The 12,790-nt window shown below is 38.0% G+C and overlaps 1 protein-coding gene across 2 annotated transcripts in view; it reads left to right on the plus strand.

Moving 5' to 3' along the window:
• The window catches only part of ACAD11 (acyl-CoA dehydrogenase family member 11), a 40,879-nt gene that overhangs the window by 1,176 nt on the left and 26,913 nt on the right, over positions 1-12,790 (plus strand). The window contains exons 2-6 of one of the 2 annotated variants that reach the window (XM_081345176.1): positions 5,892-5,991; positions 6,596-6,721; positions 8,607-8,768; positions 9,253-9,420; positions 12,344-12,491. In XM_081345176.1, coding sequence (XP_081201302.1) covers positions 5,892-5,991; positions 6,596-6,721; positions 8,607-8,768; positions 9,253-9,420; positions 12,344-12,491 — 704 coding nt within the window. The remainder of the gene's footprint in view (positions 1-5,891; positions 5,992-6,595; positions 6,722-8,606; positions 8,769-9,252; positions 9,421-12,343; positions 12,492-12,790) is intronic. The other variant, XM_081345177.1, reaches the window with a different exon arrangement.

The raw sequence follows: 12,790 nt of genomic DNA on the forward strand, positions 1-12,790 counted from the left end.
TGATATCTCATTATGCAGAAGATTATTTTGGAATGTGGACTGCTTGTATTTAGAACTTTACTATTTTGGGAATAAAATTATTTATTAGATTTATAGCCCCACCCACTTTCTTCCTGGAGTTCAAGTAAGCAGTTCCATTCCATTTTCCCTCTAACAACAATCCTTGTGAAATATTTTGGGCTAAGAATGAATAACTCCAAGTCAGTCTGTGATGTTTTATGGGTGAAAATGGCTTTAGAATTATTCATGTTTTTCCAGGACTACTCCAACATTTTAACCATTGTAAATGTTAAAACAACATGGTGGCGCAGTGGTTAGAATGCATCATTGCAGACTAATTCTGCTCACTGCTAGCAGTTCGATCCTCACCAGCTCAAGGCTGACTCAGCCTTCTATCCTTCTGAGGTTGGTAAAATGACACCATCTAAAATAGAGTCACTGCTCAACACTGTTTATATATACACTCAAAATATTGCAATGGAGTTTTCCTTGGACAAATGTGCTACATCCACCATCAAACAGGGAAAAACAGGGAAAAATAGTGAAAACTGAAGGAATCAAAATGCTCTATGAAAATAACATCAAGAGTCTGTATGAAGAAGATTAGTACAAATATCTGGGTATCCTTCAATCTAATAACATCAAGCACACTGAAGTAAAAAAAAGACTAGTGATGAATACATCAAGAGAGTAAAGAAGATCTTAAAGTCCAAATTCAATGGAGTAAATACAATCAAGACAATCAACACCTGATGTTAGATACACAGCTGGAATAGTGGTCTGGACTCAAGCAGAAGTAAAAGCAATGGATAAGAAGATCAGAAAAATAATGACAATAAATCATGCCCTTTGTCCTTGCAGTGACATTGACGAACTACTTCCATGGAAAATAAGTGGGTGTGGAATGTTGCAAGTACATCAAATGGCTGAAGAAGAAAAAAGGGCATTGGAAGAATATCTGAAGAACAATGAAGAAGATGCACTCAAGTTGGTATACCAGGAAGACTTACTGACTACTGGAGAGATCAAACTGGCCTACAAGAAAGACCAAATAAAGAACAGAATAGAGGTATGGGAAGACAAAGCACTATATGGCCAATATATTAAAAAAATAGCAGGGAAAGCAGATAATAACAAAACCTGGCAAGAAAGTTGAAGAATGAGACCAAAGAACCAATTCTGGCTGCACAACCAAGTCTTAACAACAAATGCATGCAAAGCCAGAATTGAGAAGACAGCAACAGACAATAAGCGCCTCCTATGCAAAGAAGCTGAAGAAACCTGGTAAGCTGCTGCAAGAGGATCACACAGACTGAACAGCATAACAAACTAGCAACAATAGTGCACTGGTACATCAGCAAGAAATATCATTTGCCTGCATGCAAGAACTGGTTGGACCATAAAATAGAGAAAGTCATAGAAAATGAAGAAGCTAAAATGCTCTGGGACTGTAGAATTCAAACAGACAGGCAACTGTTACATAACACCTCAGACTTAATTGCTGATAAGAAAGACAAAAAAGTCTGGATAGTGGACGTGACAGTACCTGGAGATAGCAGAATAGAAGAGAAAGAACTAGAGAAGATAACAAAATACAAAGACCTACAAATAGAAATAGAATGACTGTGGCAATAGAAAGCAAAGGTAGTACCACTAATAACAGGTGCCTTCCCAAAACAATTGGAACACCATCTGAAGATCATTGGCATTGAGAAATTTGCCATCAGTCAATTGCAGACGGCAGCTTTATTCGAAAAAGCTTACATCCTGGATCAATACATTTAACACCATCAAACATCTACATCTGCCTATCAAAGGTTCTTGGAAAGCACTCGATAAGTCACGGGTTCTGATATTCCAGGGAGTGCATAAACTTGGGTTTTCAAAATTATGTGTATATGGAAAAATCCGTTGACGTTATTTTGAACTTTTGTAAGGGGTGCGAGAATATATCAGAAGTGTTCTAGTGGTGTGGGGTATAGAAAAGGTTGGGAGCTGCTGCAATAGCTAGACAAAATGCCAGATTCAATCTGAACATCTGACTGTTTGTGCTAAGAACAGTAATAATCATCATGCATTCATTCACTGTCATATTTGACAGGTTTTCAGCACTTATTGCATCTGAATGTCATTTAAACAATGGAAAGACCAGAAGAACACTGTGCTCATGGTATCAGTTGGCCTTAATCCAGCTTTGCCTCACTTCCAGGTTTTAATTCCCTGACCATGTTGTTGCTTTTCTCTGCAACTATTCCAGTTTTTCTGAATTCTTCTTAAAATGTAGTACTCAGAATTGTAACATAGTATTTCAGACAGAAATGGCTGATATATAATATTTTAAGTAAAGGTAAAGGTTCCCCCGCACATGCGTGCTAGTCGTTTCCAATTGTAGGGGCCGGTGTTCATCTCCGTTTCAAAGCCAAAGAGCCAGCGCTTGTCCGAGGACGTCTCCGTGGTCATGTGGCCGGCATGACTAGACGCCAAAGGCGCACGGAACGCTGTTACCTTCCCACCATAGTGGTCCCTATTTTTCTACTTGCATTTTTATGTGCTTTCGAACTGCTAGGTTGGCAGAAGCTGGGACGAGTAACAGGCGCTCACTCTGTTACGCAGCACTCGGGATTCGACCCGCCAAACTGCCGACCTTCTGATCGACAAGCTCAGCGTCCTAACCCATTGAGCCACCGCGTCCCTTTTATATAATATTTTAATATAGTTAAATTATTACTTCCCATGATTTTGAAGTTTTATGTTTATTGATGTTGTCTAAAATTGCATTTACTCTCTAAGCGGCCTTTCGCAATGCTGATTCATGTTCTTCTTGTATAAAATTGATAGATGTCCCAGATAATCTTGCATTGAATAACTGGTAAACACTGGTAGTGCAATAAGAAAGTTAAGCAATTGTGTGGGTTGATCTAGGTTAAGGTTGAAATTTGGAATAGATTAGTAAAGTTCAAACTGAATTTTGGCAAGATTTCTTGTCCCTAAATTCAGATAATAAAGAATAATTTACTATTATAAATATTATCTAATATATTTCAGAGATTTGTACAAGAGGTTTGGCAGAAGCACAAACTGAGAAAACATTGTGTCATGGTTCCGATTAAAAAGACACATCAAAGAGCACTGCATGATTATTTATTCTAAAAAAGTCTATAATGAGCAGAACAGAGCATCGGCACTCATGGATGGATACCAGAATCTGAATTCTCCTCCCATTGACACATCATATCATACAGAATCTCCCTGCCTTAATTACATGTCATGAATCACATTCACAAATTAGTCCAACACACGAAGTTTCAGTTCCTTTGAAGCATGCTATTTCTTATCTTCTTAAAACATACGGGTTGAATCCCTCCTGCCTTTTAGTGATTCAAAGCCAAACAGTTAAAGCAAAAGGCTGCCTCTTATATTGTCAGTGCAAAAACATCAATGTTTACAGCATTGACACATTGTTTTAAATCAGCCATAAAGGTGTTGCAGTATTATAGATGACTGTGCTGTTGATTAGACATACATGTTTTGTCTAAAATAAAAAGTAATGATTTTTCCAGGTCTTATGCTTGTTGTATTTGGTAGAATAGACTGTGATTTATAAAAATGTAAGAGATTTGCATAGATATAGAAAGTATACACCTCCTTGTTAAAATGCCAAGTTTTTGAGATGCAAAAAATCAGACCAAGACAACTCACTTCAGAATTTCTTCTGTACAATTCAGTTGAAAAACAAATCGAAATCTTTCAGGGAGAAAAATAAAAATAAAAAATACAAAACATGGTTGCACAAGACAGAGGTTTATTGACATTCCTGTGTTAGAATAATAAGAGTGTCAGGGGGTCTTGTTAGGCATAGTGTAACAGAAAATTCAAAAATAAAAGAGCCCCAAACATAGTTATTCACCCTTCCCATTGTTTATGATGGGATTAACTATTGCTTGCTATATCCAACTGTATGTCTCCAAAAACTTTTTTTTCTGTAATTTAGGCCCATTAAATTTAGTCATCATCTGGAATAGAGGGATAGAATGCTATATTAATATAGAAAACTATAATACAGTTATCTATTTCTTCCTGTACTACTATTTTCAGGGTTAGTTTCTGTCATAGAGCTTGCAAGTGGAACAGCAAAAGGAAAAATGTAATGGTATCAATTGAAAATGCCTACAATACTGAAAGCTGCTGTTTGCGTGTGATCATGGGAAGTCGATGACCTAGAATTTCTGAACTATATGAAACAGTATTCCCTAACATGGCACAGTCAAGTTGTGGATGCGGAAATACAAGGCTTGGCATCTCTGACTAGGATGACCATCTGGAGGATACTAAATTGAAGACAGGGAGAAAGGAAGGAAGTACTATACACAATTTAGTCAGTCTGGACTTGATAAATCATATCAGGAGACTTCTGAAATATTTTTGTTGGTTTGAAGGGTAAAAACAATAGTGAGTTTTATGGCATTGCAATAACTTAGCATATGTCATTAGATTTCATAGATCCCAATCCACTTAATCAATATGAAACGTAGTCCTAGGAAATTGATATTATATATATTTTATATATATATATATATATATATATATATATATATATATATATATATATATATATATATGTAGGTCTAGAGTCTCGGGTTTCTTCCCGCGTTCCTTTCATCTTCAGAAAGTTGTGGCGACGTTTCGACGAAATCCCATCCGTCATCATCAGGCCGGAGTATTCCTCCTGCTGCTTTCAGGAGCAATGCGTGGTCTACGAAAACAAATATATATATATATATATATATATATATATATATATATATATATATATACACACATACATACATACATACATATACATATATATATATTCGAATTGGGTCGAATCCCGAGTGCCGCGTAACAGAGTGAGCGCCTGTTACTTGTCCCAGCTTCTGCCAACCTAGCAGTTAGAAAGCACATAAAAATGCAAGTAGAAAAATAGGGACCACTACAGTGGGAAGGTAACAGCGTTCTGTGTGCCTTTGGCGTCTAGTCATGCCGGCCACATGACCACAGAGATGTCCTCGGACAAGCGCTGGCTCTTCGGCTTTGAAACGGAGATGAGCACCCTAGAGTCGGAAATGACTAGCACGCATGTGCGGGGGAACCTTTACCTTTACTATAAACAAAAGTATTGGTGGATGCAGGGAGAAGGGAAGAATGGAAGCTGACAGTGAAAGAAAATGTGAAAGGTATATGTAATGTAATAAGAAATCTTGATCTCTTTTTAATCCATGACAAAATAATACCTTTGCCTTTCAGCACACTGATACATTAAACAACCTATACAGCGTGGAAGTTTTGTTTTGAAAGTAGTTTTTTCCCCTCTGTGGTGCAAGACTGAGGAAAAACTACTTCTCCTTTGTTTCCTCACCAGTGTCCATACTGGCTGGGAGGTGAACCTTTCCATTTGGAAAAACATCCAAATGAAATAAATGTGCCTTAAGCATAATTGTAGGAAGAGGGCATAGTTCTATTGTTGAATGCATATTTATTTGCAGAAGACTGCTCATATTCTTAATACCACCAGATCTAAAAAAACAAAACTTCTGGGGAATTACTCAAAGACTGCTTTAACAATACTGGGCTTGAGGAACTCATGGTAGAAGTCAGTGGTTCTTAAATTGAGATTAATTTAGGAATATCCTGGGGGTAATGGAACAATTTGTAATTGTGAGTTGAGGGACTGCCGCTGCTGAGACTTTTCTGTAAATCAAGAGAATCTGAGGTGGTTTTTTTTATGGAGGTAATAATTTATTGAGAAGAGTCTAATTTAAGAGCCACTGATGTAAGTAATAGCTTCTTATATACTCATTAGTGTTCTTTGACCTGTTTGATCTATTACATCTCTCTCTATGTTCATATAGTTTGGGACAATCAAACCCCACCTTTTACTTGAAGAAAGGACTTAAAACCTACGTGCTTAGAAAGAAGCCTCATGGCCCACTCCTGCCTCAGGCTCACAAGGTACTACAGTCTTGTAATTATTATTGCTCTTTGTGTTTGTCTTGGGAATGCATTGGCAGTTTGGCATGTCATGTGGGGAGATACTATAATTCAGTAGTGATTAAACTACTGTAAAACTACATTTTTCTTAAACTCCAGCTGAAAGTTATTTCTGTCCATGTCCCCTCCCTCCAGCATGATTTTCATTCTAAATTATAAATCACAAATTTGAGGATCAATTTAGATTTACTTACTCAAGATCATTGAAGCTGAGAAAGCATTCGGGGTCCCCAAAACACCCCACCTGGGGCAAGTGATCCCTGTACTCTGTTGATGCTCATATTCTGCTAAATGGGAAGCCTAATTGCTATTACTTTTCATGATTTAAAAATAGAATTTTAAAATGGATATAATCTCCATTGTATTTATAGAAACGTATTATGAGATGCACTTATGAAGTGCTGTACTATAATTATTTGTTGAAATGTATAAGAATCAAGTACCTCACCAAATTCTTTAATTCTACCAATTTGAACGCAATGAACAGACTTTGTATGGATCATATGATATGCTATTCATGTTCTTAATGTCCATATTTTTGTACATCCTACAACATCCTATTCAGATTGACAGAGAATATAGGATTCAGAAAGCTTTGTTTGCAGCTGGGTTTCCAGTTCCTGAACCTCTTTTATACTGCAGTGATGTTTCGGTGATCGGAACAGAATTTTATGTGATGCAACATGTTCAGGTTAGTGTCCTCCTTGCAGCCACATTGACTGACTGTTTGCATTTTTAGATCAGAATCCAGACATCCATGCAGTTATTATAGCATCAGTAGGAAGTGACACCCTCTAAATCAGGGGTGTCAAACTCAATTTCATTGAGGGCCACGTCAGCATTGCGGTTGCCCTCAGGGGGCGGGTGGGTGTGGCCAGGATGGGTGCGGTCTACTGGGTTGGCATGGCTGGAGTGCGTGTGGCCTACTGGGTGGGCATGGCCAGCTCTACATTGTTCATGTCAAGAGTGCCTATGGGGGCCTGGGCAGGAGTGGAACAGATCTGAGGGTCTCTGGCAGAAGGAGATGGGACCGGGGCAATTGCCAAGGCATGGTCCACTGCAGTAGCCTCACTGTTCCTCAGGTCATGCGAGGGGGGGAACTGGACGGTGGCATGGAGGTTAAATGTCCAGCCCAGCCATCAAGCACCCGTGGCACTAAGCCCAGCCCCACTTCCCCAAGGGGGCTCCCAGCTGCTGTGCTTGCTCTCCTTAGCCAGGTTGCTCTTGATGGGTACAAGAGCAAAGTCAAGAGGGAGACCCACTCCCTCTCCATGTGAGGAGACCTGGCTTTGTATCCAAAGCTTCCTTAGCAATAGGATGGGAGACCCCCCCAGGATAGGCCAGGAGGAGGGGGCAAGGGGATGGTGAAAGGGCAGCAGGGCAGGACTAAGGCAGGACTTCCCTCAGACCCTCCCTCTACTTCCTTCCTTCCTTCCTTCCTTCCTTCCTTCCTTCCTTCCTTCCTTCCTTCCTTCCTTCCTTCCTTCCTTCCTTCCTTCCCTTTCCTTCCTTCCTTCCTTCCTTCCTTCCTTCCTTCCCTCCCTCCCTCCCTCCCTCCCTCCTTCCTTCCTTCCTTCCTTCCTTCCTTCCTTCCTTCCTTCCTTCCTTCCTTCCTTCCTTCCTTCCTTCCTTCCTTCCTTCCTTCCTTCCTAAGAACAGAGTGGTGGGAAAATATTTGAGATGATGGAGGAAGAAAAACAGGCAAGAAACGCAGGTGTGGAAGTGTCATCCTTCATGAGGAATGAAGAAATGCACCATCGCCTGGAGGTGACCAGCACATGGCCCTCGCCTATTTCACATATCCGGCTTGGTGGGCTCTGGGGGAGGGGATGCCATGAGCAGTGTGAAAGTCGATGTTACCTGCGCAGTGCTGCCCAGCCCCAAGCCTGCCCGATTTTGGCAGGGAGCAGGGTGCTCTCCTCACAGTGCCGAGAGGCTGAGCCGGGTGGCATGAATCTGAAGAGAAGTGTAATGCTGCCCAGCCCCTAGCCTGCCCAAAGTAGGCAGGGCCATGTGCTGGCCTCTTCCAGGCGATGGTGCATTTCTTCATTCCTCACAAAGGGTGATACCTCCCTAGTGTGCGCCCAGGGGGTGGGGCCAATGCAGCATGGGCCGGTACCCATATTCATTTAATAAATTGGTAATTAATTAATTTTATCAATGAAGTATTGATTACATTATTAAGTTAATTATATTTATGCAGGTTTTATTGAATATCATTTTGAGCTGCTTAGGATTAGATAGGAGATACAGGTCAGAAAGAAAAGAGAAAGAAAGAAAGAGAAAGAAAGAGAAAGAAAGAAAGAAAGAAAGAAAGAAAGAAAGAAAGAAAGAAAGAAAGAAAGAAAGAAAGAAAAAGATAGAAAGAAAGAAAGAAGGAAGGAAGGAAGGAAAAAAGGAAGGAAGCAAGGAAGATTTCACTCCCCTTTAAGTGGAATTAAATCTTGTGGATCAGCAAGTTGGAATTTAATTCTAGTATTTCAGAATATTAGACAAAGATGGTGGAATTAATTCTTTTTATATTTCAAAGCTGTCCTTTTTTCTCTCATTTCCTTATGATTTCAATTATGTCCCAGGGTCGCATCTTCCGAGATATCACATTACCTGAAGTAAGCCCAGCAGAAAGATCTGCTTTGTACATAGCAATAATAGAAACTCTTGCAAAGCTGCACTCCTTCAATGTTAGTTCATTGGGCCTCCAGGACTATGGACAAGGAGCAGGTTATTGTAAGAGGCAGGTAAATATTTCAGAAAAAACCCCCTCATTCTGTGTATTGTTATGATTTTCTTAATGAAAAATAAGTACGGTAATCAGAAAGTACAGAGTCTCTTGCTATGTGTGAAACTTTGTGGTCTTAAATTAGGATATTAGAATTTAAAGGGATGTAAAATATTGAATGATGTTCAGTATCTTGAAGCACCTTATTGACTACTCACAATAATTATATTAGCACAATAGTTGGAAAAACCAGCCCAAAAGGTGAAATGCTAAGGAAGCAGTTAGTAATTTTAGTTTGTATATAAACTGCAGTGGGAAAAGAAAGTAATTTCAACAGAAAATAGACATAAAAAGGGCAGCAGACCAATAACAGCAATAGAAATAATTTGAAATTGTTTAAAAGAAAGCGTAGTGAATGTGATACTCTAAAGGTTCTTCTCAAAAATCAAGGTCTCTCACCCACTATCAACTTCAGACTAATTTTGATTGTTGTTTGCTTTTAGGTATCAGTCTGGATGAGGCAGTATCAGGCAGCTGCTCATATCAAAATTCCAGCTATGATCGAATTATCTGAATGGTTAATGAGCAATTTACCTGATGATGATCATAATGAAGTTACTTTGGTCCATGGTGACTTTAGAATAGATAACATCATTTTTCACCCAAGAGAGGTATCCTTAAATGATGCAAATAGCATTTTCTTCTATTTCTTTTCGGGTCAGCCTTTTATTGTTATAGAGTATAAATAATAGAATCTTGTAAGTCTGTCAAAATTTCCTTTTACTACATTTTATACTAAACAAAATTAAGGCAGCTTCTTTCTTTCCCAAAACAGAGTAATCTTTTCTGAGCCTCCTCCTCTTCTCTTAATGGTTTGTTCATTCATTCTCAGGACCAAAGTTATATTTCATCACCTCAGACTGCTGGGAATGTAGTTAAGCAACTTTGTGGGTGTTTGAAGTAAGATTTAAGTTCACCTTGCATAAGCAACAAATTATGCAAACCTGAAGAATAAATTATCGTATTGATTTTGTCATAACTCAATATCTGAAATAATATATGCTTGAAGAATAGTATTCTAATGAAATTACATACACATTCAGAGACATCTATTAATTCCTTGGCAAATCAGCATATCATATAGGATAAAATGCATTTTCCAGTCAATAGTACATTTGTATTTTGCACTATTTATTCTATTGGAACTATTTTAAAGCAAATGCCAATAATACTTCTAAAGTAATGTGTAGTCCTAATGCATTTTAAAATCCTGTTGATAGAAATATGAAATGAAATATGTATTGCATTTACCCCTATGATTTCAATTTTTATTCTTTATTTAGTACTAGATCACTAGTGAAGTCAGGATTAGTTTCCAAGAAGTTTAACATATCTGCTTTGATCCTTAACTTTGAAGTGGCTAAAAGGGCCAAAGGATTTTAGATCTAACCCTGCTTGCCTGCCTCCACCAGTATTCATCATCATATTATTTATTGGACATACTCTGCAGCTGTTGGAAGCTAAAAACAACTGTAAAAATGTAGTGCAGACTCAGTAAAAATAAAAAAAAATTAATCCAATTATTTGACAATAGCAGTAAACCATAACATTTTCTGGTATATGATGCTTGCTGGTCATTGCCAAGTTAGATGCTAATTTGTCCATCTATAAAACAGGATTAGAGTCTACTATCCTTCTTGCATGCTTTTGAAGAATAACTACATGAAATGTTCCTGTTAAAAATTAGAAACACTTGGAATACTTTACTTATAAGCTTTTTCTCTCCAATTTGATTTTAAATATTTTTTGTGTGTGTGTTGATTGGTATCACATTCATGTGTTGCTAACAAACACACCATTTTTATATCATCACATTGTGAAGTCCTAACATCCTTGAGTTTATTATGCATAACATTTTGTTCTACATAAACATGGAAGAAAATAAGATCTGTTTTTTAAACAAGGCTTGTAGGAGATACAGTACAGGTAGTTCTTGACATGACTGCAACTGAGCTCAAAATTTCTGTTGCTAAGTGAGACACATATTAAGTGAGTTTTACCCCATTTTGTCATCTTTCCTGCCACAATTAAGTGAATCACTGCAGTTGATAAGTTAGTAACATGGTTTTTAAGTGAATCTGACTTCCCTATTGATTTTGCATGTCAGAAAGTTACAAAAGGTGATCACATGACCCCAGGACAGTGCAACTCTCATAAATATGAGTCAGTTTCCAAGCATCTGAATTTTGATCACATGATCATGGGGATGTTGTAAGTGTGAAAAACAGTCATCACTTTTTTCAGTGCTGTTGTAACTGAACGGTTACTAAATCAACTATTGTAAGTTAAGGACAATATTTGACTAGTATGATTAAAACACTGGAATATATCTTCTTTTAATTAGCAGGTGAGAGGAGGTCATATATCTATATAGCTTCTTTTTATAGTTGAAAATACTTTGTTGGGAAACATTACAGAAGCATCTTTGTTTTCATGGCCAGGTGTGAATTCACAGACCTTTCCTAAAGGTTATGATGAGTTTAGAGAAATGGCAAGATAAGATTATTTGGAATACACAAGAATTGTTCTTACTCTTCTTACAACAATTATGAACAGTTATAAATAGCCCAGTACAGAAATCTGGAGGAGTGGAATCTCAGTCTTTTGTTTCCCAGCTGATCCTAATAAAGTGATATTATATAGTACTATATATTATTGTGCTTTGGATCTATAGTCAAGCCTTGGTCTTCCACAAAACTGGATCCAGAGGACAATGGCTTAGCTATCTTGAATATATTCCTCCTTTGCTATAGATTCCTATCTTTTCTACTCTTTCTTCCAAAATCAGTGATGCTTCAAATGTACATAAATGCATGAACTTCTATAATCAGACTTAGCTACTAAAGAATTCAGCTAATGAAGATTTGTTTGTGTGTGCTGTACTTTAATTCATTCCTTATCAGGACACTATTTGGTAAAGGGCTGGCTCTGAGAGGGCATAGTTGGTTATTTTTCGCTCAGCAAAATCAGGGTGGTGGGATAGGGGAGGTTGATGTAAAAATCTGTAAGATCACAAGTGTGGCATTGCCATCCAAGCCCTCCTCTATTGTACATGAATCACCTTCCTCCGTTTGGTGGCAAGAAGCCAGACTTCTGAAATCTAATGCAAAGGTAACTCTTTCCATTTTGTTTTGCCAACTAGATTATCAGTAGTCACACAGTAGCATCCGTGTTAATATTCTCAAAAGTCATAGCCTATGGTTCCATGTGCGTAATATGCACTGAATTCATATTATCAGGAGCCTTGGTGATGCAGTGGTTAAGAATTGCAGTAATTGCTAATTCTGTCCACAGCCTAGAGTTCAATCCTGATCTGCTCAAGGTTCACTCAGCCTTCCATTTTCCAAGGTTGGGAAAATGAGAATCCAGATTGTTGAGGGCCATATGCTGACATTATAAATCACTCAAAGAATGCTGTAAAGCACTATGGAGCAGTATATAAATGTAAAGGCTATTGCTATTGCTATTGCAATTATTGTGCAATTATCCACAGTTTTGTTCTTTTCAAGTTTTTCTTTCTGTCTTGGTTTCTAGGCCCGTGTCATAGCAGTATTGGATTGGGAACTTTCAACTTTAGGCCACCCTCTGGCAGACTTGGCTTATACTCTTGCTTTTTGTTTTTGGCCCAGGACCCTCAAACCTATAAAAATGCTTAATTTACGGGATGTAAATAACATTGGAGGTATGTGCTTGTTTTTCTACTCAGCTGTTTTCTTTTTTTAAAAAAAAATAGCACTAATTTTTAAAAATATAAAATGTGAAAAAAACATAGTGATGGGTTATTGTTACTCCAACAATCCATTTTTGCATCTCAAATATACTTCATCTGCTCTAGATGTGAGGAAAATAAATTCTTGGAGGAGTGGAATGTGCTAGTAAAATAGAAACAGAGGGAATGTGTGCTAACTGTGTAGAGAGAGTTTCCTCCTTTAAATTTCTGGGAGTCTACCTCTGTGAAGATCTGACCTGGAAAGTTAACAC

The sequence above is a fragment of the Vipera berus genome (assembly GCF_964194415.1).
Source record: "Vipera berus genome assembly, chromosome: Z".
Taxonomy (NCBI): Eukaryota; Metazoa; Chordata; class Lepidosauria; order Squamata; family Viperidae; genus Vipera; species Vipera berus.